We start from the raw sequence: 27,293 nt of genomic DNA, 5'->3' as shown, positions 1-27,293 counted from the left end.
GGAGTGAAGTCTGCTTTTGTTGTATCTGGGAGAACAGGGTTTTTTTGGTGAGCAGCATTACTGAGGGACAGTAAAGAGTTACACTATATTAGAGGCAGGGTGCCAGAAAGTGGACATTTTTGTATATGAGCAAAAACGTATCGATGAAGGCTAAGAAAAGATGGGACTCCATATTTAAATGTTTGAGGTAGGTTGCTCTTTATAACTGCATTTGAGGTAAGTATGCTTACTAAGGACAAGAATCGCTATGGTATACATGCAAGTGTGTTGTAATTAGATGGCCCTGGACGCTACAGTTCCTAGTAATAAATATGCTATTCTTGATCAAATGACAGTAATATAGTGCAACGGTTTTTCACACCTGTCTTACAGAGTGAGTTCTTTTACAACTAGCTAGAACTAATTGTTCTTCTGCAATATTTCTTCTCTCCAGTGAGGCTAGGACTGAAAATAATCAGATGTTGAACACAAAAATAAATCAGTCTGAGTTCAGTAGCTGAATTCCCTCCAGAAGGGAGTCTGAATATTCCTTTTGAGTCTCTGGAGAGTATAGGGTGGGACAAGCAGTGGAGAGAATACTGCTCCTGGGTTTGGTGTTTTGTTTTGTTGTTGGATTTTTGTTTTGTTTTGTTTTGTTTTTAATGCTAGGTGGTTAGTATATGAAGACTGCGCTATGATACAAGCTGTGCAGGTATGGCTTGTGGGATAAGTAAATGTACCTGAGTTTCACGCACTGATCGTGCCTTGTGTAGTGTGTAGAAAGCTACTGATGGGAGAGCACGCTGTGTCAGTGTGAACTGCACGATGCTTTAGTAGTTGCATTTTTCCTTTGTTTTCTTAAAGAGGAAAGAAAGACTTTGTCCATTTTTACAGCCTTTATGCAGGAATATTTTTAGGAAGGGTATACTCTCTGATCTGCTGTCACCTAGCCAGCATACAGTGTATGTTCTCGCCCATTTTATGAATTTGAAAGAAAAGGAACTGAAGCTAGGGGAGACTTTGAATTTTAACACAGCAAAAATATTCAGCGGTTTTTAGCCAGTGTGCACTTTTGAGCTGCTTTACTCAACTCGATAAATTATTCACAGATGACTGCAAATTCTAGCCAAATTGCTTATTTAAATGCATCATTACTGGACACCTCACCAGCTTCTCATCCATTTCAGCACAGTGTACTTTTACTTCATTTTGAAGCTTATTTTACTTAAGAAACCACTTTATTTTCCCTGGTTTACTGACTGTGCTCAGAAAATTATGATTTTACTACTCTTTTATACCTATTTATATCTTACTCACATTGCAACAGAATGTTTGACTATAAGGCTTTTTTTTCCTGCTTATCTGGTCCATTTTATATGGTAATGCCTAAAGTAATATATTATTTAATGAATAGTTATTTATTCATCAATCCTTACATTTTACCCTTCAGATTTGAATGCTGGATATTTCATACAGAATGGCTCAGGATTTCCGGATGCAACATGTCATAGTATATATAATGCCTTTTACTGCTTAAATGTTTTAACTGCAGTGAAAGTAAAAACAGACTGGATTTTGTATTCAAAACCAAACTTTAATTGGCAGACTGGTTCCCTTGGGGGATACCACGGCTGTATTTCAGTCTGCACCATTGGAGAGTAGGAAATCAAGTCTCAATAGAGAGGGGGGTGGAAGAAAATAAAACTATTATTTTATTACATCTTCTTTTATAGTATTTTATGTACTTACAAAACCCACCAGCAGCACAAACTAAGAACAGAGTCTTACTGTGCTTTGTCCTTTGCAACAAAAGACCATTGTCTTTATCAAGCAAGCTGAGGAACATAACAACTACAAAGCCTGGTTCAGGTGTGGGAAAATCACATACAGATAAGGATCTTGGTTTCTTGCCAAGGAACACATCAGGTTCTGAGATAACCTGGATGACTTTGTGCCCTACCCTGTATGACAGAGTAGCAGATGTTTGGCCAGTTGCCACCCAGAAGCAGTGGCAGCCTTTAGGGTCTGGCTGGCTACCAGGCAGCCTGTTGGCAATATCTTGGAAGCCAAAGCTTCCAGCAGCTCCTGATGGTGCTGCTGCTAGGCCTGAAGCTCATAAACCTCAATATCTTCATTGTTCATCAGCACTGGTTTGGGAATCCCAAACTGTTGGTGTCCTGGTACGTATGCTCAGGAGAGACAGGTGGAGAATGTGGAAACCTCATGGACCTTGTGTCCTTGACAGACAGAGGAACTGCCAGAAAAGCAGACAGGTTTCTACCTGAGCTTTCATTAGAATTAAAATTTTCTGCAGGAACATTTGAAATTCAGCATTTTCTGGCAGGAATTTGCTATCCTGGAGCAATTGTAACCAACCTTATTAAAAGCTTAATTTTTTTCAGCCTGAAGGAGAAAAAATATTGAAGAGGTTGGAAGTGGGTGATACCTGCTTTGCGTTCTGTGTGGTTACAATATTGTTCTGGTTAGGTCTGGAATAGGTCAAGGAAACCAAAACAACCAGAATACCCAGAGGAAGTTAAGGGTTTGGGTGTTTGGTTCCCAAGAAGAAGCCTGAAACATTATTTCAGTGAATTATTTGTATTTTAATTAATAGCATACCAGAGAAGGGGAGAATAGTTTGTGCTGTTTCTGTATGTGTTGTAAGGCTTGATGAGATCCACTTGCAATTGAAGCATGATCACTGTTCATGTTTTTGACTGATTTTTTACAAGGATTACCTTGAGCACAACTTTTATCTTTGTGTAATATTAATTAAACAGTGTACCCCAAAGCACATCAAGAGTGAACAAATAAAAACCCAGATAGATTGCTACTGTCATTAGATTATCTCTCTTGCTTTCTCCTTCCCTGTCTGCCTAGAATTGATATTTCGATTTGGGAATGCCAAAGTGGATGTTTTGAGAAGTGAAAGCTGTAATGTTGCGAAGCAATTTATTGTTCAAAGAAGGAAAGGTAGCCAAGGAAAAGGAGGAAAAGGCAGGTGGCCAGAGAGGAGAGGCCCCTTTTCCTGTTCTGCTTCATCCTTTTTGTGTGTCCCTATGCAAGTCCAGTAAGTTTTTAGTACTAAGAACATGGTGGAGTCTAGCACTACATAAATCATTGTCCCATGAGTTGAGGTGATTATGTAAACATCCACATCGAGGGATTAAGAACAGAGCAAATTTTGATTTAGAATTAAGGACAATACTGAAATGTCAACTACATAAAGGTAAAAATAAAAATAATAATTATTATTATAATTATAAAAGCCTTGTCGATCTTTCAAATGGTATACAATACAGAATTAAACATCCTGACCATTTCAAGATGTATTCAGATTTTTGAAACTCTGAATTGTTCTCACATTTTGGTATTGTTTCTTTCTTCTGTATCAAATCCATAATGTATATTTTATGTGTGTTGCTTCTTTTGCATCTCTTATTCTCAACAAAGAGCTCCTTGTAAGTGGTATGTAGAGCTAGGCATTTCTTTCAGTGTTTCTGTATAGTGTTGGCCCTTGCCCTGTGCTGAGGAACACTGCTCCTTTCAAAATATTTTTAAAACCACCATGTCCCTTTTATTTTTCATCTTTTAGAATAAGTTATTCAGGCTTGATCCTAAACTGCGGCTTCCGTGAACCACTTAACTTGAATTTCCATAGAGTGTTTTATTTAATTTCTCTTAGTATTCATCCTCCCTGATATGTGAACTTACTTCTTACTTCATGTTTGTTCATACAAACAAGCACCTGGCAAGAAATTTGCAGCAAACTTTGTCATTGTTTTATTTATAGCTCCTCTTTCTTCTAAACCGAAACCACTAAAGATACCCAAGATACTATTACTGGTCAGTTTTTTAAAAGTTTGCTTTGTAGAAATTAGAATGTGGCTCAGTCGTATCCTCAGTTTGAAAAGTGATTTTTGAGGAATGGGAAACTTTTCTTACTGTTTGAGGAAACTTTCATTAAAAACAATGAAAGTTGTCTTCAGTCAAGTACAGATTGTTTAGTTAAATACAACTACTGAAGTGTGAAAGGATCCTTCTACAAAATCTCCTAAATTCAGCAATATGGTTTAAATGTTCATTATATATCCATTAGCAGAATGAAGGCACAAGAAGAAAATTAGAATTAGTTTCTGTTGTGTATCTGAAACAAGCATCGGAAGACTGCATTTGAAGAAGAATTTGAATAAAGCAAGCTTCAGGCTTTTTTGCTACACAGGCAGTAGTCTGTAAGAGATGAAGCGTTATGGAAACAGATACGAAGACTAGAGATTTTCAATTTGAACAAGAGCTGACTGAGAATGTTTTATTTCATTGTATGGAAATCAGTCCTATGATGGTGGCAAAACTAAATATTCTGCCTGTGCTCATTTAGCTACAGATCTATCCTTTTGGGACTTCGCTGAAATACAGGAATAAAACTGAAACTACTTCTTAGAGTTTTGAAGCATGGATCAATGAACTCTTTTTTCAATTATTTTACAAAGCAATACAGATTGCAGGGAATGAATCATCTAATGATATTTCAGTTCTTAAAAATTTAATGGAAGAGATTACTCTGAAGTAACCTGCTGTGCCTGTTTCACAGTGACAACATACAATATTCCCTGAAGCTATTTCTGACATCACTGAGTCTAACATGGTTTACGATGTTTGATAGGAAATTAGGTGTAGGAGAGATGTTGGTTAGAGTACCCAGTAATCTCAGAGATACTACACTGAACTGAGAGTCTGGGCAGAGTGGGTTTTATCTTACCAGCTGTCACAAATACTAAAGCACAAAAAACAAATGGACTGTGTGGCAATCTGATATACTATTCTGTTGCCTCACAACAGTACAAAGCTCCTTCTGAGATTTTGTAGGTTTGAAAAAGTTAAGGAACATGTGGCTATTTCTGATGTGTTGGATGTGGAACTGAAAGCGTTGTGTTGTGTTGTGTTGTGTTGGGCAATATTATCAGCAACGCTGCAAACTGTTCACAGAGAGCAAAGTACTGGGAGGCTGCTTCCTTGTGAACTCTTGAGCTTCATTTTTTAAGATTCAGTTAGGGTTTGCGGCAGTTGCTGACCTTAGCTGTCAATATACAATGGACTTTTGGCTTATTTTTAATGTGGGTTAGTATTTAGAGTGCTTTGAGAAACTGATATTGTCTAATGCTTCTGAAAGTTGCTCTGTTCTTATATATCCAGTGATATAGTGCTTAGGAGTGACTTCTGATTTTCGCTGCATCACTCTTTGGATGAGAATTTTAGAACCTGTAACTAAAAGTTATAACCTTTTGCTACCATTTCCTTCCTTTCTTTAGGTTGCTATGTCATATAGCTCCTTAATACATTCCGTGATCTTCATTATAAAATTAGTTCAGATTTTTGGCCCCATTATTTGATGGGAAGATTCTTCCAGGCTTCTCTGTCACCGTGTTTAGGAACCTTCATTTGAGTTTGACCTGAATATTTGGGTAATTTATGTCCACTTGTTTTCATTCCAGTGTTCTTTTACCCTGACAGCTTTCTCTCTCAGTAGTATTTGAACTCCTGTTGTATTTATGCTCAGTAAGAAACTTAAGGAATCCTGCAGTGTAAAAGAGCTGATGTAAACCATCTTCAAGCATCTAAATCATTAGTTACTTTTGATTTCTGCCTTTACACCTGTCACTTTTATCTACATTTGCTGTATACAGAATGCAAGTTTTAGTGGTAGAAGATTACACCAGTGATGAAGTGTTAAACACAAAGTGTTCAGTACTCCTTATTCTCTTTCTAGGTACTCTGCACAACTTCTTGCTTGATGATACAGAAGACTAAATATAGTATTTCTCTGCATGAGAATTCTCCATGAGGGCTGGACTTTCTAAATATTCAAACTAGCTATTGCAATATAATTCTGAAGTGATATTCAGTGCATTGGTAAATTTACTTATTTCACTTTTGAGGGAGCACTAAATTTTCCAACTAAGATGACGTCCATGTCATCATCACAGATTGCTGTTTGTTCAGTTCCTTTTATTTCAATGAATCTCAGAAACGTATGTATTATGCATGAACTCTGCAGATGCACTATGAAATCATAAGCTGTCCAAACACTGAGCTGTTTTGTATTACACAAATGCCACTAAATTTGCAGAGTTACCAAATACTAAACCACTTCTGTACACAAGGACTAAGGCAATATGTGCATTCAGCAAGTTCTTTGTTTTCTTCATTACTGCAAAGACAAGAAGGAAAAAACAAAGCTGTCAATGAATAAAAGTTTGCTAAATGAAGAGCGAAGATTTTCTGTGGAGTCTGTGTTTGAGATGGTTGCACAGGCAGCTGAGAAGGCACAGCAAGATCTTCAACTAGAACTGTGCTGCCCTTGTGTTGAATTTTATAAGCGTAACAGGCATGAGCGAGAATAAATGTAGAGGACTGTTATGCTAACATTAACAATTGCATAAGTATAGATGCTGTTTCTGCAAATGCTGTGACAGATACTCAGGGAGAGAAAATCGCTTTCAGCGTCTTAAATATTTCCCTATATCCCTGTATCTTCTAGACTTTTTTTCTTATTTTGTGTCTCTTTCGTCTCGTGTCACACATGGTGTGCTTTCCTGCAGAACATTAAACTTATACATTGAGTGTTATTTTATGGCTTAAGATTCCTAAATCATTACAGCAAATTATGGTTTTATAGTATTCTTTTTTTTTTTCATATTAGGAAAATACCAATCTTGCCAATTGTTTATTTCTATTAAAAAAAGTGGACATAAGTCAAGTATATGCCTTTATTAAAATAGTTCAGTGTTAGTTGGTGTGATCTTAGCTGGAGTGATGTTAATACAATTGCAGACTAAAATCACAGGGTTCTGTTAAAGGCAATGAAAATATTTCTTCTTGAATAGAATTTTTACAGAGCCTTCATGGTACACATCACATTTCTTGTGATGAGGAAAAGATACAACCTTAGTAAATAAATCTGGATTTAGAAGTTAACATATATGAACAATTAAATATTCTTGTTTAGCTTACTATAGACGCCAACTAAGATTAAGAAATTTAAATAGTCTACTCATTTGCCCTTTAGATAGAATTTTAGATGCTAAGGTCCAGAAACAACCAACCAACCAATACCAGTAAAAAATCCCCAACCCAGTAATAAAGTGTCCTTGACTGTGTTAAAAGCATAAGGAAATTTAATAGGTATTAATGCTCTGTGTGATATAAATGTTTTGGATTAAATACTTTTAATTTGCTTTCAATAAATATGAATTTACTTGTTAAATTCAGAGAAGTTGTGGCTTTATTATCGAAAAATTTCTCTAAAAAGTTTTGGTAGAGAAAAGAAGTACAATCTGAGCACATTCAGCTTTGGGGTGGCTAGGTGACAGTACTGTGTGGTAGTGTATCAACTTTGTAATAATTAGAGATGACTCAGCCATTATCAGAAGGTAACATCTACCTTGTACCAAAAAGTCTATTCATGGTTTTGAGAGGTTTACTCACATTACTCATTTTACTTTCTGTGGGTAAAAATATGTCAGCTGAACTGTTCTGAATTGTGCAGCTCTAACCACTTGTTTATGCACAGAAATCCGCTGTTCTTTTAACATCCGCTGATAAACAATTGGCAACTATTTCAAGTCATTACCAGGTTTGTCGGGGTGGAAATCCTTTTCACATTGCTAACATGCGGTTATCTAAAGACATACAAACTTCTGAAGCATATTTAGACGTGTTTAGGCAGAATCCAGTTTTTTGTAGCAGGTTGCTGGGAGGTTTCTACAGGAAAGCAACAGGCTATATTTTTATGAAGTAAGAGGCTAACCACATGGCCTTGAAGTGATAACCTTACATAGGGGTTTTGCCTGAGGAAGGAAGAACATTCTCCTATCTAGAGATGGAGTACTCACTTTGATAGGGAAAAAAAAAATCAAAATCCACACAATTAATACTTTTAGTAATTGTATATTGATTACAACTAAAAAGCAGGAAATCTTGCTGTTCTAAAGTTCATTCCCATTCTAAAGTGATGTTTAACCTACTCCTGCAGTTAAGAATCTTCTATTTTCTGAAAGGAAATAAAAGGCTCCCAAATCGTGAGTTCTATGTGTAGAAGAAAAATGGGTTCTGCAGTAAGAAGAAGCTGGACTAACGGTGGGGAAAAACTGAACTGATAGATAAGGTGCTTTGTCAGTTAACGCAAATCCCTTGTTATTGCATTATAAAATACGCCTTGCTAAAGCAGAGTGGATAAGAAATAGTATAACCTTTAACTAATATCTTAATTTATTCCCCACAATTTGACAATAGCATGACAATTAACAGATGGAGAGAAGGCATTTACTGAGATTAGCAATACAACTGTCATTGACTCATACTAACTTGATAAAGGGAGATGGTGTATCAGGATCTGTTTTTTTTTAGTTGAAGCTGAAGTGCTGGTACACTCACATGAGAAGTTCTTTGGAAAGCCTTGCCCAAAAGTGTGAGTGCAAACCTTGTAACATGGGTTTAAGGGAAGAAGGGACAAGCTTGTGAATAGGGGTCTGTTGAGTGTTATTAGACAGATAAACCCATATGAGGCTCAAGAAATCCTCTGGGAGCCTTGGGGTGCGTTTGGTGGCATTGCACATACACTGCTTCTTCTTAAGTCATTGATTTCAGAGTGTTCGCAGTGAAACTGGAGAAATCTGAAAATGAGATTATTGTTTTAATTGTACAGTTTATTATTTCATAAGGGAAGGTTTGCCTGCTCATTTCTGCTGCCTTTCTCATTCCAGATCTTTACTCTGTAATTACTGGTGTTTCATCCATTGTGTGACTTCCTTGAAAATTTGTCAGGTTTTGTGTTTTGTGGTAGCATTAAACTGAAGGGGCGATTGGGTCTATTACTTCAACACTAAGCAAAAATTGTAATGACAAAGATTGTGTTTCCGAGTTTATTTTGTCAGTTAAACAGACACTCGTGCAAGGGTTCTTTCCATACTGTAGTTAGATTTGTTAAAAATGAATTAATGGTTGATGACTTCTGAAGGCCAGACACCCAATTTCAGGAGGCAGTTTCAGCGACCTTTGACAGCAATCCCAAAGTGTTTGAAATATATACCTGCAAACAAACTTACTTGTTTTGTCATGGTGGCATAAAATACGTGCATCTCAGCTGCCACCAGAAGTAGTTTGGGATAAAATGTGTGCATATTGAGAAAATTAATATTGTCAGTCAGCTCGCTGTACAGATACGTGACCTACTCGCGTTAAGACTGGCATTCTGATTCTATTCTAATAGCGCCATTGTTATTAATATATGCTGCATGGTTCTGACCTGCTTTGTTTAGAATGCATGTTGGTTTTTAACGTGTGTGACATTTAAGGTTTATGGATTAAAAAAAATAATTTTTCCAAAATTAAAAAAAAAGTCTCATACATTTTTAGTAGAGTTTACAGAAGAGGTACTCTGCATTTCCCCTCTAGCAAGATGGTACATTACTGAATTAAGTGTCAGTATTTCTGTGGCTGCGTAAGATTTAATATGATGGGCAATGTTATTAAGTGTCTTTTGGAATGGACAGATGGATTTGCCTGAAACCTGTTTGTTAATTAATTGGATTTTTTGAAAAATGAGTAATTTTCAAATGAGATTTCAGACTTCTAATTCTTTGATAGAAACATTTTTATATTGTAGGCCTGTATTTTTTTAGAAGTATATGTAGAGGGCCACAAGGAAACATGACTTTGTGTGGTTTGTACACGTTCTGTTGGAGTGTGAAAGCAGAACCTAGGTAGTATAGCAATTCAAATAATCTCTCATGCAAAGCATGTCCAAACTTGGACTGAAGTGAAGAAAAATATCTCAAGAGTCAAGCTGTTACTGCTCTGCACTGCAACATGAGGGAACTGAATTTACCACTCGTTTATACAAATCTGCACTTCATTCCTAATGAAAAAAATATAAATTGCCACTACGAAATTACGCATGAGGCAAGTTAGCACTCTTACAGTCTCCTAAGCTTTTTCAGAAGTGCCACTTTTAAAACTTGAGCTTTCGGTGTTGAGGATCAAGAGGAAAATTAAATCAGCAGAAGCATTTGCAAGCCATTTCATCTTTCAGCAGAACAGAAAACTGAACATCCCGACTGTGGTTGGATGAATGTATCGAGGTAGCGTTAGGGTATGTAGCCAGTCTGGTCTGGTGCTGTGCTGTAGATGACGCACAAACCTGCCAACAAAGGTGGTATATATTGGGTAAATTCTCTGGGATGCTGGAAAGCATGAATATAAACGTTTTTATAGACTTACATTTACCACTTTAGCTCCTTTAATCTGTGCTGATGTAGGATTAATTCTATGCATACATTGAAAGCTCTTACTTTTCCCCTGCTCCATTCCTCCCTTTCGTCCACTTAAATATGTCTTAACCATAATAAAATTCTTTTGTTGGGGAGCATGTACATAAAATGTATATGCCCATGAACATGTTTCATTTTTGTTAAAAACAAAACTGTAAAATCAGTTTACTTAATTTCACGTGCCTTTTTCTTCCCTGTTATTCAAAAGAGCTTGATTTGGGGGAAAAAAAAGAAGTTTTAAAGGACAGAATACAATATTTTAAATACCGAATGCTGCATATATACACTTGATATTTACCCACAGGTTTTGTGACGTTTTTTCCTTTGATATTAGATTTTCTTCATTACAGTAGTGTGCAAGGAGCCATTTCTGATACAACATGAGTAGGCTTCCTGACAGGGGACCAGAAAAGAAGGAAATTTGAACACTCAGTAGGAAGTTGACTGCAATTCACTGAAAAGCAGTTACAAAAAAGCTCAACAATAAAGTGTTCAATGAAAAATAGTTATGCTGGCAAAACTGTTTGGAATTCTTTGAGACTTTACTATTAAGTGAATGGAAGATCTGTAGATTCTTAAAAATTGTTTACTTAGCTGAAAGTATTAAATAAAATTATTGCACTAATGGAGCAGAAAGTTTTTATCGCTAAAAACATAACATCTGTATTTAACTTTTTGAAAAAAAAAGAAAAAATATATATTTTTTAAAATTCTGTATGGTACTAATGAACTGCTCAGGTCAAATCCTTGTTCAGTAGAAATAAGCTGGTTGTGGGTGTATTGTTTTAATACATGGACTTTATGTTGGTCTATGACCATAGTCCAGCAAAATTCCTTTTTAGCAGTAGAAAAAAATCTGCTGGTGGTATCTGCTGTTGTCAGTCCCTTGCAATAGGGAGAGCAATAAGCTTTTCTTGCTGTAAGAAAGGTCTCTGTTTGGTCTTTCCTGTATTATACATTGTTGTTTTGCAGAACGTAACTAGACCACCCTTCTCTTCATGCTCTGCTCTTCAAACATGCGTAGGGAAGATCAGCATGTGTCTCCTGTACCAGGAGTCTGCCTTGGCTATGAGATGGGGGAGTATTTTGTTTCTCTCCGCTTAAGTGGTGTTCAGACCAACAGAACATGCAAACTGTTTTTTATGAGTTATGACTGAGAGCCCCTACCTCATTCACACAGCTGCCAATGTAGTAGTTTAGACACGGAGGGGGAAAGGCTGTTATCGAAGCCAAGGTGTCACGTAATTGGGCATTACAGGGATGGCGAAAGGAGGATTGTTTTTTCCTCCTGGCTCCTCAGATGCAGAGCGATGGCAGGGCTGGACAGTAGCTGCTACTGCAGGCTCTTGAGCCTGAGTCTTTTCCAGGTTCTGTGTTCATTTCTGCATTGATCTGCATTAACTTACTTTGTAATCCTCAGCTACCATTGATATTGCACATTTTCTAGGCTATGAAGCCATTGCATATTTAAACCACTGTGGCCATGGTGGAAAACAGGGTCTGTGACAAAGCTATACTCTGTTTTAGAATTCTTGCATTATTTTACTCTTTCAACTGTAGTCATTCAGCTGGAGAGGATTTGGGAGTGGGATGCAGTGGGATGCTGGTCTTTTATGACGTAACCAATGTAAGTTGTCTTAAAATTTCATTAGTTTGTCTAGGTTTTCAGTGTGGCTCTGTCAGTGTTTGATGTGTTTTGGGTTCTGTGAACACAGTGTTAGCAAAATGCGTTGTATAAGAAAATGCAGCTATTAAGGAGGTGATGCCATGCCGCATTAAACACAAGTGTAGAAAATGCAGCATTTTCTAGTAACCATTATTATTATCATATGAATCCTGCCCTATGAGATTCCTTGTGCTGTGGCTTCACAGTGGTGAAATATTACAGGGAGCTTTTGCGTAAGAGCTTTCAGCAATGTAATTTACAGCCCCATTTTGATATCTGTCTTCACTTCTTCCATCTCTTGTTTGCTTGGAAATATTGCCACATACTGTCCTGTAAATAGCATTTTCTGTTCAATTCACAGCCAGTCAGTACCCAGAGAAGAAATTAAGTCTAATGCCATGGTTTCAGAATTAAGTTTACGCCATGGCGTCTAGGCGTGATTTCACAATCATTAATACTGTATCTCTGCACTACCCAATTGCTCACAGAAGAATTGTAATGTTGGGTACATGATTGCCGTTCTGTCACATTATCTGGAATATATGCCACTAATACAGAGTTTATGCCAGCTTTGTGTTTTAACGCTGTCTTTATTCTGAGACAATGGGCTATGCAGCCACTAATGCAAAATTAACCTATTGACTTTCTGCTAAACACATTTTAACAGTTGAAGTGAATCTAGTACCTTGTATTATCTGACCTTACTGGTTTGATTCTACACTGAGAGCCCTATGGCTAAGTGATAGTCTGAATGGCAGCATCTAGAGGTGTAACTGACTAAGAGCAGCAATTTTTTATCCAAGAGATCTAGCCCGTTTGGATGTTCAGTCCTATCTTGCTATTCATGGATCTTTTATACTCTTTTTTCAAGTTTCAGAGCTATTTTAGATTGTGTTGGAATACTTTTTCTTTGTTTAAAAATCATGAATCAGACTCCAATTGCAGCACATTTGAACTGGTGGTGGTAGACAAGCAAGAGGTCAGCAATGTCTTTGGATCCCAAGACTGACCATTCAGCAGCCTTGTGGATTTTACTGGCCTTCTACCAAGTTATCTAGATAATTCTTCTGGCAACTTTTACTGCTGATCAGCCACTATCTATTGAAATGACTTGTACATCCAGTTCCATATCTTCTAAGAGTGAAGAACAGCGGCCATCTGAAAGGTGTGATTGCTAGCTTCTAGGGATTTCGTTTGGGTTGACTTCCTGTGAAAAAATAGTCAGAAAAATTGATTCTACATGGGAAGATTGAAGTTGTATTCCATATCAACTCTTCAGCTAAGGGATGGTTATTATTTATTACCAAATATCATTCATTGTTATGAGGTGGGCTCTCTAAACAGATGCGATCAGTAGTCTCTAGCAAGAGGGACTAAAATCACTTATCATAGAGGTACAATTTAGTGCTGAAACTGTTACAGATAGGATGCCATTAGATTCCCCATTCTTAACCTTGTTTCAAACTTAGCAAACCAGCTTCTCCTAGCATGTCTTCTGTGTGGTGCACCCAGATGATAACCACCCAGATAATGGTGGAATCCCCCCAGTTTTGGAATCCCCCCAGTTTCTTAACGTCTGTCGTGTACTGGGGGTGTGCAGGACTGGATGCAGTGTCTCCGGTGAAGCCTCACGAGTGCCAAGCAGAGGAGAATCACTTCACTCTGCCTAAAGGCTGTGTTCTTGCTAATGGAGGTAAATGCTCTCTTATCTTCCTCTTACAATGGGTTATGTTTTAAGACAAGAAGTCTCTTGTTGTGCATGTAGAACTATTGAAGGATCTACTCAGAACTTCAGAAGGAGAAGTTTTAGTTTCCAAAGAAAAAAGGAATGGAAATTCTTTCTGGATCTTTAGTATTGGAAAGTTTTCATTCATTGCTGTACCAAGAGCGGTTGTTGTTGAATGGTCTGCGGTTTTTACAGTTTTTACTTTCACATTTTAATACTTTAAACACTCAGAAAACATAAACAATTACTGGAGAAACATTTCAGTTCAATCATAGAAACTCTCTTTGTTTATTTACCAACGTTCTTGCCGATACGGAGATGTGGTCTATTCCTCTTGCATGCTCAGGCTGCGTTGTGACATTTTAGATTTTAATACCTCTATAGACTTCAACTTTAGCAAAACTAATGCCACCAATTAAAAACAAAAAATCATAAAAAAAACAAACTAAAACAAAACAAAAAACCCCAAACAAACAAAAAGTATAAACAAACAAACACACACCCCACCCCCCAAAAACAAGGGGGGTCAGGGGAGGGGGAAGTATTGCATTTAGCAATTTGAGACCTGGATTGCCAACTGTCAAATTAACTGTTGGATCTACATATTTCTTAGAGCCCCTCTGATCCCATACTGACTTTGCCTGAACACCAGAGTTCTGACTAGTTTGTGGCTGCAGACAAGTTAATCTGTTTATCTTCAAGATAAACAAAACAATCCAAATAGAATTGATTCTCCTACACAGTAGTGCTTTAATCCTGTTAAAATAATGGTCCCAAGCATATTGGACCATTTGTTCTCATTAAAACAAGTGGTTTGTAATTTTGGTAATTCATTCCTGTGTGCAGGGCTGTGGAATTACTCTCTTTTCAGCAGGCACAAAACTTTTCTCACGCCTGGAATCCAACGGCATCTCCCTGTAGTGTGTGTTCAACTTTTAATCCTGTCACTCACCAGTAGAAGAGCACAGATACTCTTAATATGCTTTTTCATAAGACTGCTGTCACCCTGGGGCCTCAGCCAAGTACCTGACCAGGTTAATCAGGTATCCTTCTGATTCATCAGTTCATCTGTCAATCATTTGTTCTCCCAGTTCGTTTTTCTGCTGGTCAGTGCAGAGTTTTAGACATTGAATGCAACCAGAGCACTGCTGTGGTACTAACTGGACAGTCATACCCTAAAGGGGTACAATAACCCAGAATATGAGAGAACATACAGGGGGTTCAAAATAGTTTAAGTTTTCCCTGAAATTGGAAAATGTTTCTGTTGTGTAAAGGAAAGCCTCATGTAAAGGCCCCCATTTAGCCAGTGGGAAAGCAGCTACTATCCCTGGTAGTATTCTTCACCATCATATTATTCTTTCTCTGTTTAAACTAAACTCAATGTTGTATGTAAAACTGCATTTATTTGTGTAATACTGCATGTGTCATTATGTCAGGCTAGAAATAAATTTTTTTTTAAACCTACCATACCTGCATATCACTCTTCTTCATTGTTCCCTTTAGCATCACCTCATTACTTATGTCTTAAGACAAGGAAATTGAAGTGTTTTGCGTTTGGATGTATTGAGAGTCAAGCTATTTCAGTATTAACTAGAATCATTCTCATTTGTCTGAATGTTGTAGTACAAGTATTGAAGTGTATATAGTACAAGTATTAAAATGTCTGTAAAATAATGTCCCATGTTAAGAAGACATATATGTTTGATCCCTGGAATGGTTTGGGTTGGAAGGTGACTTTGAAGATCACCTAGTCCAACCACCCTGCTGTGGGCAGGGACATCTGTCACTAGATTGCATTGTTCAAAGCCCTATCCAACCTGACCTTGAACACTTCCAGTGATGGGCTATCCACAACTTCTCTGGGCAGCCTATGCCAGTGTCTCACAACCTTCATTTAAAAAAAAAAGTACCTTCCTTGTGTTGAATGTACATCTACCCTCTTTTAGTTTAAAACTCTTGTCCTGCCACCTGCAGGCCCTGGTAAAAAAAAAATCTCCATCTTTCTTATCGGCCTTCTTTAAATACTGAAAGGCCACAATAAGGTGTCCCTAGAGCCTTCTCTTCTCCAGGCTGAACAACGCCAGCTGTCCTAGTCTGTTCTCACAGCACAGCTGTTCCAGCCCTCTGATCATTTTTGTGGCCTCCTCTGGACCCCCTCCAACCTCCTTCTCTGGACCCCCCATTCATCCCACATCCTGTATTGATACTGAGGGTTGCCGCGACCCAGTTGCAGGACCTTGCACTTGGCCTTGTTGAACCTCAGGAGGTTCGCATGGGCCCTCTCCTCAAGGTTGACAAGGTCCCTCTGGGTGGCATCCTGCCCCTCAGATGTGTCAGCTGCACCACTCAAACTTGCAAAGAGTGCACTCAGTTCCACTTTTTGTGTCCTCATTGAAGACAATAATGAAGATATTAAATAGTACTGGTTCTAGTGTGGAGCCTTGAGGGACACCACTCGTTACTGATATCCACTTGGACACTGAGCCATTGGTTGTAACTCTTTGGATGTTGCCATCCAGCCAATTCCTTACCCATCTCCCACTCCATCCATCAAATCCATATCCCTCCAATTTAGAGATAAGAATGTGGGGAACAGTATGCATGTTGAAAACCTTCTCATGACTAAAAGGAGGACAAAGGTTGTGTTAAATTCCTTTCCATACTAACATAGAAATATTATTTCAAGATAAAATATTTAAAATAATTTCCTTTTTTTGGTCATTAAATATAAAACCTTTGGTAGTCAGCAAATATATTCTTAGCATTCTCTCCATAAATAAGAGGAGGTGTAAGAAAAATCTGGACACAGGTAGTTTAGATACTATCTTAGACTGAAAATCTAAATCTAAATCTAAATCTAAAATCTAATATTACACTTTTAGTCTGTGTTATAATCAGTGTAGACAAGACAGTAAACAAATCATGAGCTTTCAGTATGTTTTTGGAAGAAGTAACTTAGTATCTTAAACATAAGTTTAAATATCAGTTTATAAAAAAGTTCATACAGCCAAAGTAGTGTTTTCAAACTGACCTGTAACACCTTATTTTTCCCTTTTTCCCTTTGTTGAATGTGTGTGTTTAAAAGGAAAAAATCTAAAAGACATTAAGCATAGTTTAAATATTAATTTCATTTCTGTCTTTAGGAAAAGATTACACCATATAATATCAGTTTTTGTTCCTTGCTTTGCCATTTCAGTTTTGCATCATGCTGTCTTGAAAGAAAAAAAATGTAATTATTTTGGAGCTAAACACACTCATTTTGAGAAAAAAACAAAAAGTCTCATGCTTTTGATACTCACTGAAAACATTGCAGCCAGCCTGAATACAGCATTGTACTCCAGCCACCTGCAGAGTAATCCAAATCTGCTTCTGTATTCCTTCACATTGCTCACTCTCTTTTAAAGCAACCTGTATGAACTGTAATTCAGTAGGACACAGACTTGAAGAAAGTAAAAAGGGATTTTATACCCTCTTTCAAATTGCTTACGTTAGCTGAAAGTGGGGGATTTTCATCCCTGAGGAGGTATTACCTACATGCTTATATTCATATTCTGGCTTTGAAGGAAACTGTGGCTGAGTGGTTTGATTTCATCTTCATTTTATGTGAAACACACAACAGTTGTAGTACTTTCTGTCCTTAGCAGCCTGTCCAGTTTTCTTTGTAAGCTGTGAGAATTCACACCACTGCATCAAGTTTTTAATAGCTTTTCGGGAAAAGTAACAAAGAAGATCACTGAAATTAGATTGTCTAAAATAAAAAAATAGCTGAATTTTTAACTCATCAGAACATGTGTAACCTTTAGCGACAAACTGAGAAAGAAAAGTTGTTGAATTGCTTCACAATAAGGAGTTGTTTATGTGTTCCTCTGAATTTTGTACAGTCACAATCAGAAAAGACCAGCTAGTCTTCTTTTTTTTTTTTTTTTTAATTGTTGGAAAAGCTTTTTGTTTCTAATTTGAGAAACTTTGCTTTTAAAGACCTCTTCCAGTTTCGCAGTGTGCCCTGTTGCCAGAGAAATGTTGGTGTTTGCTTGTGTGAGGGTGGCAATACCTTTTTAATCACACTCTGACATCAGTGTGTCCTTCATCCAGATGGGTAGCTCGGGTTCAAGGCCTTGCTGAATTGCTTCTGGTGAGGAAGAGGTACTGGCTAGGAGTTTGCTTGTGAATCTGGCATTTGTTTGTGAATTGTGAGTATTGTTGCAAAAGCTGTACATCTGTTATATTTCGTAGAGTACAATAAAAACAAGCAGTGACTTCCTAATTAAAGAAAAAAAAAAGAAGAGGAAGACAATATACATTACTTTACAAACAATCTTACTCCCTGAGAGCTCTGTCTTTGATCCTGCTGGGAACTAGATGGATAGTTTAACATCCCTCACTCCCCCATGGCTTTCCAGCTTCTTTCAGCACTGAGATTTGTGTGCAAGCACCCAGTTGCTGTCTGCTGGAGTGATTTGCCTGCTGGAGATCAGAGATATGCTTGCTGATAGCCACTAACACCCTTTTAGCACAGAAAGAAACTCAAACATTTTATCTTTGCTTGTCTGCTTAACAAAATCCAAATTGGTAATACGCTGAGTGACCCATCCCAAACAAAAGAACTAATTTACAAATTATCTAATCTTGACATTTTGTAAATATTTAAGCAGATTTTTTTGAAAGGGTATCTTCACGTCATTTACATTGATTTCACATGGATCTGAGCTTCCTTAGAAGCTGCTGTCTTTTATCCAGCCTCTTTTCTTCTGCCTCAGTAGAAACAATAGATGCTTTCAGGTTTTCTGGCGGTAAAGAGAGGCCTTTGGTGGTAAAACAATGAATTGTTGCAGTATCTTTTTGAACCAGGTAGGCTCAGAAGCTGCAAAAAGATGCCAGCTTCCTCCATTCATCTAAAGCGTTCATCATCTGCATGACTGCACTACATCAAATTCCTGTCGGAGCAGTTGCTCTAGATGTGGATGCAGATGACAATAAGCCAAGTTTCTTCCCCTGGACACAGGAGGTTTTGTTTGGCTTTTAGCTGAGGTGGCTTCCTGAGCACTTTGGATCACAATTTGAGCTTTCTCGAAGTCCAGCTTTCTTCAGACCCAACACTGAATGTGTATCTGATTTGAACATAAAGGATTTGTAAATCCATGTGAATCATGTCAGCTAAAAGCAAACTGTGTGGGAAGGTCTCTGAAACCCACTGGCCATGTTGTTGAGGTGCTTTCCTTGCTGTAGGAGGTGATGACCATTGGATATCTACATGCAAATCTATGTCAGTCTGACTTCTATGCTGCAGGGCTGAACTTCACCGTCCTGAGATACTTACTGAGCTGTAGTGTTTGCCATTTGAGTCCATGATATTGTTTTCAAAAGATGATGATGCTAGGCTAGCATTGCACTTAATATTTATGCTCAGTTCTGTTAGCTTACTAGAATTGGATTTTTTTCTGAGTACAAGGATGGAAATACTTCATAACTGTGCTACGTGACAATTTTCGTGTGTAGTTTGTAAAAAACTTACTCGATTGTGATTGAATTTGGTGAACATATGAGGTCAGAAAAACCTGACAGCATTTCTGGAGCCAACATGCCTATTGCTGGGCTCTCTCTCTTCAGCAGTAGTTCTCTGTGGGTGCAAGCATAAGAAGAAATGTGAACTCCTTATCATTCAAGGTGACTGTAAGACTACTGTGTCAGTCTTGATGTGAGATATCTTTGGAATAGAAATGTGAATTTACTGCTCTCCATGGTGTTTGAAGACTTAAATGATAGTCCCAGTGGAAATAAATGAAACACAGAGTTGTAACTCTCTGTTTTTGCTTGCAGTATTCATTAACTTTTTTTTTTTTTTTTAATATTAGAATTTCTATGCCAAATAAGATGCATAAAAACTTGAAGGATCAGAAAATTTAATTTCTTCTCTGGAATAAAATTATTCAGCCATCAAAGTAGAGTTCTGTCTAAAAGAAGAGAGTTATGTTCTGATAGTTACAGACTGCACACTGTGTAAGCAATATGCAACAATTAGTGTGGGCGTGCTTTCCCAGAGACTTTTTTCCATACTTCAAACAGTGACATTTAATAGGAAGAAAGCGGATATTTGTTTTAAATTTTTAGTGAGGTTGCTTCTTCAGAGAGCTTTTTACAGTATTAGGATTACAGTATAGTTCGCAAAATTAGGTGGGAGATGAAGTAGGAAAGTTGTCATTAGGACCTGTGTTCCTTAGTTCAGTCAGTGGTAGCCTTAGTAGTTGTGTGGTGGTCTATTAGTGAAGGAAACTAACAATTTTCAAACATATTTTTTACTGGATACTGTATTTGAGAATTATACCAACATGTTTTCCAAGTGAATCCTGAAATCACACTGACACGTTTGTGTGGATGGATGCTTTATGCTGTTAATGGCTGATCCCGTACGGAGACTAGTGAGAAATGTATAATGGACTTGTGCTGTGTGGAGTTATCTTCAAAGAAAGGAAGGACTTGTGGAGGTATATACAAAATATAAAACAAGCGTAGAAACAAGTCAGCCTTTTAGTAGATCTTCTATGACCTGTTTTCCATATGTGGAACACACAGGGAGGTATCAGTAGAAAAGACCTGCTTTTAAATATTTCTTGTGATAGGCATGCACCGATACATGTTTACCAGCTATTTCACCAAAAAGTGTGTTTGTTCACTGTGATGTTTTTGTAAAAGTGTACTTAACATAAGCTTTGCACAGAAGTGACAACCCTACAACTCTAGAGTTTTGGTTTTGAGAGGTTTTCCATGCTAAAGTATCATTAATAGTCCTACGAACCTGACGATGTTATTTATAGGAATGTAAATTCCTAGTACATTCAGGGCAAAGGAACCCTCTGTGGGAGCAGCTGTTGGGAAAAACACTTTGCTGTTTCCCTTTTCTTTAGCAAGATGGTATTTACTCTGACTGGGTATGCTGAGGTGAAAACTGCAGTTCTTTGTTTCCAGATAATTGTCTCAGTTTTAAAAACATTTTTCTCCCCTGCTGTGAAGAAAGGGTCCTGTCTGCCCCTAATGATCTGTGATCTTCCTAGCCTATGTGGTCTTTCTAGTAGTTGTGTCCCATTTCTTGTCTGTAGCTTTGCACCAGTTTGTCCAGACAGTAATGGATATTTTCATGAGGGTGCAAGAGAACAGGAGGAGTGAAAATGGAAATGACTGGCACTTATTGTTGCTGTTTGGAAGTGTGTCAGGTCTTCTGCAGGTCTCCAAATGTCTACAGGGTCTGTTGGCTCACGATTAGACTGGGCAATGAGTTTATTCTATGCACTTTCCATGAAAATGTGCTTAGATGATCCTGTATCTGCTGGAGTAAAATTATCTGTGTGTATCTCCAAACCATCAATTTCCAGTAACACGTTGATTAGATCTCGAGAATCAACACAGAGCTTTGGGTAGGGAGCTTACGAATACATTGCAAAGGGAGGGAAATTCATCTTTAGTATGCTGCTGATTTTGATCTCCCTAGATACTGCAGGGTATTTGAAATTCTTAAGCTTAAATGAAAAAGAAATGCAACTTTGAAAGGAAGAATGCAGTACAAGTACAAACTAAATGTTAACATATCGATTGGGAAAAAAGGGGGTTAGCATGAAAGATGTGCTGGTTTATAGCAGTTGCACACTGAGACTTGAAAATGCATGTTATTCAGCATGATTTTTTTTCCTCTACAAAAATAATTTGATATTGCAGATGGAAATAAGCTTGGAAGAAGAATGAAGTTTGAAGGTCACATTATCTGATGATGTGAAAGAAGTGTAATTAGGAATATATGTCGGTATTTAACTCCCTGTGCTCTGCTGAATGCCTTAGCTGAGTTATATCCATCTACTGCTATAATATAAAGGAGTCTTAATTGATGTGTCTTATGTGCAGAGAGTTAAGGAACAGGTGTGCTTTTAAGCGATACTAGTCTGTTTTAACGCATCTGCTTTTCTTACCACACCATAATTCATCTTTTTGACCAAGCAGCTTAAACTTGCTGATAAATACTGTGAGACAGAACTTATAACCCTCGTCTGATCTGTAAGTGCCTAAGCAGATGCACAGTTCTGCGGGGTTCAGGGAAATTTAAAGGAAGCCTGAACTGGTATAGAACAGACACTGGTAGGGTCAGAGCTAACTGTGCTTAGGAATGCATCTGAATTTGGCTCAGAACTGATTAGTTGAATTATCCATATCCTTCCATTATATCTGAGATTTTAAGGCTATCTAACAGAAATAAATAGGGGAATGGAATGCAAATATGAAAATATTCTTGTCTTAAACATACCTGAGATGTGGCTCAAGATAGTATTAGAGGTTATATTAGAATGTGGAGACTGGGATATGTGTTGCCTCAGCTAGTTACTATTAACAAACTTTGCTGAATACACTGTAATTTTTTACATGCGCTCAGTCATTATCAGTAGACATTTAGTTATACAAACCAGCCTGTCCCCCCATCTGTTTGCTTCAGAATACTTGGCATTTATTTTGCAATGTTGTAAAGTAGTTACAGCTTTGCAGTTGAGAACTATTACAGCAATGTAAATTTTTCGTATTCAGATTTAAAACCAGAAGTTTGTCTTTTATTTATAACTCCTAGTACCTTGCTCTATGCTTATGCTCGGGGTGGGGAGTTAAATGTGTGTAATACAGCTGGGCAATACATAAGGTTGCAAAACTGTCATTAGTAGTGAAGGCTTTTGCAGTAGTATGTTAAAACAGAAGTATCTAGAGCATTGGATTAAGGAAAAAAAAAATCCTTTTATTATAACCAGGAATTTGCCTCTGCTTTCTGAAGTATTTTAAGGAGATGTATTTTTTGCATGGTTTCCACAGTAACATTTTACAGCAAGAAAGTATTCATGTTTAAAATAAATTGTTAGCTCAGGCAATGGGAAATTGGAAAGTCTTTTACATCTTGTTTAGTTGTGTCTTCGTCCTTTCTGTGCTGAGGATCAAGTTAAGCTAAAAATTTGCCTGATTATTTGCTGGTTGTTATAAGCTAAGTGTATATTAAATGACTGTGTCTATTTTTTAGATTTAGCCATACATTCAGAATGGCTGCTTTGGGTAGGATAGCATGTTATTCTTGACTGGGAGCAGGAAATCTTTATCTTTGTTTTGCTTTCCCTTCTCGCCTCTCTGTGTCCTCCTTGCCCCTTGCCCAAGAAAATTTGGTTTTGAACAGCTGTTTTAGAGACTGATGAAGTTGTTACGTCTTTTAAAATGATACCAGACAATAAATGAAAAGATAGGTAAGGGGAGAAAACAATCCTAATCAGTTAAACTTATTAGAATTTCACAGACATTCTCAGGAGGCTCTAAATGGGAAATTGATACAATTTGAGAGAAGATACAATTGATACAATTGAGAGAAGAGGTAGAATGAAATCAGATTCCATCTAGATCTATGGTGGCAAAATGACACTAAAATTTAATTTTAACACTTAAAAATATATTCAGTAGTGATATGTGGCCAAATACGTTAAACCATATGTTTCAGAAAAATTACTACCTTATTCCTTGTACTGGATTCAGAGTGATGTAAAGATTTGTCTTGGGCAGCACCTGCAATTCACACAGACTTTTCCAGTGGCAAATGCAATTCTCTGTCATGTTTAACAGCAGACGAGCACATTGAACTTGCTGGCAACTTTATTTAACTGGTGATGCTGCTCATCGCATGTTCAGCTGTGCCTATTGAGCGTTGTCAGGCCAGTGCCGTCCCTGCCACTCTTCATGGGCACTGAATCACACCAAAAGCCTCTCTCCATATTTTCAAAGCTTCCTGAAGAATGAATATTTAGTATTTGAGATATTTCTTTGTCTTCATAGGAATAACGTCTTTGACGATGTTTCTCTGACGCTATGAAGCTGTTGCACTCAAGGCTAAAGCTCTTAAAAGCAGAAGCTGGAACTTTTACTGCAACAGTGACAAAGTTTGGAATGTAATGAGAGAAAAGAGTTAGAGTGACTGTGACTATGGGAATAAATTCATTTTAGTTTTCTGGTAGCTCTGTTTAGTTCTCTTTCACAGGAATATGATAACAGCAAAGTGAAAATGAGATGCCAGGAATGAGGGAAAGAGTAGAGAGAAGGTGAGGAATGGGAGGAAATTTATCAGGGAAGAGGAAAAGAGTATGATGATAGAAGAAAGAAAGGAGTTAGACATCCAGCAGATTACTGTTTTCTTATTTACGTTCTGGGAAACACATACTAGGTCAGAGACAACATCTGAAAACCTGTATGTGTAGATAAAAGAACGCAGCTTAGCTGCACTTTCGTAAGTAGGCTGAGACTCTTATCTGCACACAGTGACAGTTAATTAGATCAGTAAGCTGAAAGTGGTGGTTTTTTTAATCCTGTGTTTTAGTTATGGTTGAAAAATTATTGCCATTTGTAATTTTGAATCTTTTCTGAGCACAATTCCACAACATAGATTAAGAATTTGCCTGCTCTGAGGGCTTTAGCAATAGTCTATCTATACAGTCATTTTTAATAGTACTTTACTGAGTAATTAAAGAAGTGGATGGTAACCTATCCATTTGACATGTTGCATTAATTAGTTATTTGTGTTCACACAGAATAAAGCAAATAAGTGAATAATGGATATCTCAGCTCTGATGTAGCTTTTTCTTGTAGGGACCTAGTTACAATATGATGGTTTTGTGGTGTATGTAGAATCTCCTGATGGCATGACAGTGATTGTTTGGCACCTACCTCAAGGGACTCATGCTAGTGAGGAAGTTAATATTGTAAAAATAACATTTTTGACTGGTGCCACACTTCTGCATGGCTTTTTGTGACACTGCTCTCTGCTGAAGGGGTGTAGTAGATGTACCAGGTTTTTACACACAGAAGCAGTTCTGTTTTAGCAGAGAGTTAAGCGCACATAAACAGCATATTTCATTAAAGATTGTTATATCCTTTTTCCCATTGACACCCCCACCCCCAGATCAGAAACACAGCCTGGCAAGGCCTCATTTCTTTCAGATCTCCACAGACATTTGCATGCCACAATGCAACATAAATTTTAGCTTCGTTATCAGACTATGATTATTAAATAATAATGGGAAGAGACAACTCAGCCTGTTCATAAAGAATAGTGATCTTTTTTTTTTTTTTTTTTTTAGTATAAAAAGAACCTGAATTTAAAAGATCACACTATTATTTTTTCATTTGCATACCCTGTCTTATAACTTACAGTAATTGCTGTAGTTAGGGGAATATAGGAAAGACAAGCTTTCCAGTTTATATTTTATGATGATCCAGTTTGTATTTATACGAGAAGTTGATCTTTTTTGCTCATCTGAAACGGTACGAGAAGATGCCCATCTTGAAAGAGACAGAGCTGAGAGTTATTTGATCTGGTGGCTGGAGGTGTCACACACCCACTGCCCCTCTCTGCAAAGCCGCTGTATCGAAACCCAGCAGACTCTTCTGCGAGAAACCATGCAAGAGGTGACCCTGACTATTCGTTCTGACTGATAAACTCTAAGATATATGGTATCTTCCTTTTATTCAGAACCTACTCTTTTTTTCAGTTTCGCTTCCATTCACACAGGAAAATTCTTCTGGAATGGCAAATGCCAAGCAAACATCCAGCTGAAATGGTAGATCCATTTGCTGTTAATGTATCTTCTTTTCTCTACCCACTTTCTTTTCTGAAAAAAAACACTTGTTTGCTTTCTCTTTGTTTCTTAACTGTTAGAAAGCCTTTAAAAATGCTTTTACTTCCCTGTCACAGCATTATGCCCTTTGGAGGGAGGATCAGCTGGAGTCATGGCAAAGAGAACTGCTGTCCTGGTAGTTTTATTTCGTATTCAGCATACGATTCCCAGAATTGCATTGTTCTTTCCCAGAGGGGAAGATTGGTCTTTCATGCAAATCACTGGTCCTTTTCTAGGCTTTTGTAGCCCCCCTGAAATTGTTGGAAAGGATCCTTCTTTTTGCAGCGCGAGGAGGAGGAATTGCACCAGACAGGCTGGCCCCAGTCATTTTATCCCTTTCCTGTGTCTTACAGCTCCTTTTGAGGAGGAGGCACCAGGCAGTACCTATCCTGAGTTCCCAGGGCTTCTGCTACTCTTGGGCATTTGGTTTGCCAAATTTAGCAGCATTGACTTAAATCGAGACTTGCATTGGTATGAGAGTACACAGAATTTGACCCATAGCCTTGTCTGTATGCGAAAGTATCCTTGCTCATTTAAGCTGAATTGATAAATAAGTGCTTTTCTACTTGTTTTAGTGGTGCATGAAATTGGTACCAGTTAAACAAAATTATTGTGTCTACATTATTTCATCTGATAATATTTTGTGAGTAGAGGTGTCTGCAGATTTGCTTTCCACAGAGCCTTGTTAGTGTTTGTGGAAATGCAGGTGTTGTCGGCAGAAATGCCTCCAAGCCTCGGAAAGTCTTAACAGCAACAGCTATAGTTAGGAATGTGTTTTGAAAGAAGTGACGTGACAAAGTAGAAGAAATAGGGCCGGAAACAGTCTGGATGGATCTGCACTGTGATTGAAAGTAGCAGGCGTTAAACTACCTGTTTCTTGCAAGCGAGTTAAGCAGGACAGAAATTTTAATTTAACCCCATCTCCACAGACCATCAGCACATGTGTACAGAGGATTATTACTGCCATCTGTTTTATCCACAGTCGTTTCCATCAGTTATGTTAATTTTGCTTTTTTAGTGTTTAAACAGTGCTTTAAAGCTGTTGTGTTGTTAACTTAGGCTGAATCTGTGTGTAGATGCCTGTAGCAGTGTCAGCGTGCTAAGATCATAACTGTTAGATTAATGAATGGAAATATTAGCTCTGTGCTGGTGCAGTACATTAATAGCTGTGCAAATTCAATCAAGTACACTACTGACTTTGTCATTGTGTAATGGTATTTACCAGATCTTAGACAAACTCCTTAGTAAGATGAATGTAATCTTTCATTTTTATCTGACTTAAAAATAGGGTAACAAAATCATTTTCATAGAATATTTTATTATTATTATTCTTCGCAGCAGGAGAATAGATGTAGACTTGAATTCTTCACTGAAATGAAATATGCGTATGTGAGAGACTTTCTAGTGAACGGAAGGAAAACTAACTGTTGCAACCATTATCTTTCACATAGCTTAATTTCACGTTCTGAATTATTAGAATGAATAAGAAAAAAAATATATGCTTATTGTTGTTTTGTTGTTTTTTGTTTGTTTTTTTTTTTTTCCTTCACAGAACCTGAAGAAAGTGTTTGTAGAATTTAATCACCAGGAACTGTTTGAGTTCTACAACAAGGTCTGTAGATTTTACAATACTACAGTTTCTTTGTAAACACCTTATGCTGCTCAGCAGGAAGTGTTGACTATATGAATTGAAGCTAATGAAACTGGGAGGAAAATGGATCCAGCTTTAATTAAGGCTGTTGGATTTGTTTGATCACATAAAGCATTCTCAAAAAGACTCTGTACATTTGAATTTGGAATAGGCAGAGCTTGGGTCCTTGTAAGCATACCTGGTGGTTAGATCGTGAGGAGCAGCTGATGAGTAACAATGAGGAGCTCTCTGGAAAGAACATCTTTGTGTTACATCTTCAGTTGAAATGCCA

General features: G+C 37.5%; 1 protein-coding gene across 5 annotated transcripts in view; it reads left to right on the top strand.

Moving 5' to 3' along the window:
• Window positions 1-27,293, top strand: part of COMMD10 (COMM domain containing 10) — a 110,200-nt gene that overhangs the window by 76,906 nt on the left and 6,001 nt on the right. For 4 of the 5 annotated variants that reach the window (XR_010468839.1, XM_065045363.1, XM_065045360.1 and 1 more), the window contains one exon: window positions 26,924-26,983. Coding sequence is in view for 4 of the 5 variants with exons in the window: in XM_065045363.1 (XP_064901435.1) it covers window positions 26,924-26,983 (60 nt within the window). In the remaining variant the exon portion in view is untranslated. The other variant, XM_065045362.1, reaches the window with a different exon arrangement.

This window comes from Columba livia, chromosome Z (assembly GCF_036013475.1).
Source record: "Columba livia isolate bColLiv1 breed racing homer chromosome Z, bColLiv1.pat.W.v2, whole genome shotgun sequence".
In the NCBI taxonomy this organism is placed as follows: Eukaryota; Metazoa; Chordata; class Aves; order Columbiformes; family Columbidae; genus Columba; species Columba livia.
The sequence above is the reverse complement of the archived record's forward strand: the minus strand, read 5'-3'. Positions and strand labels throughout refer to the sequence as shown.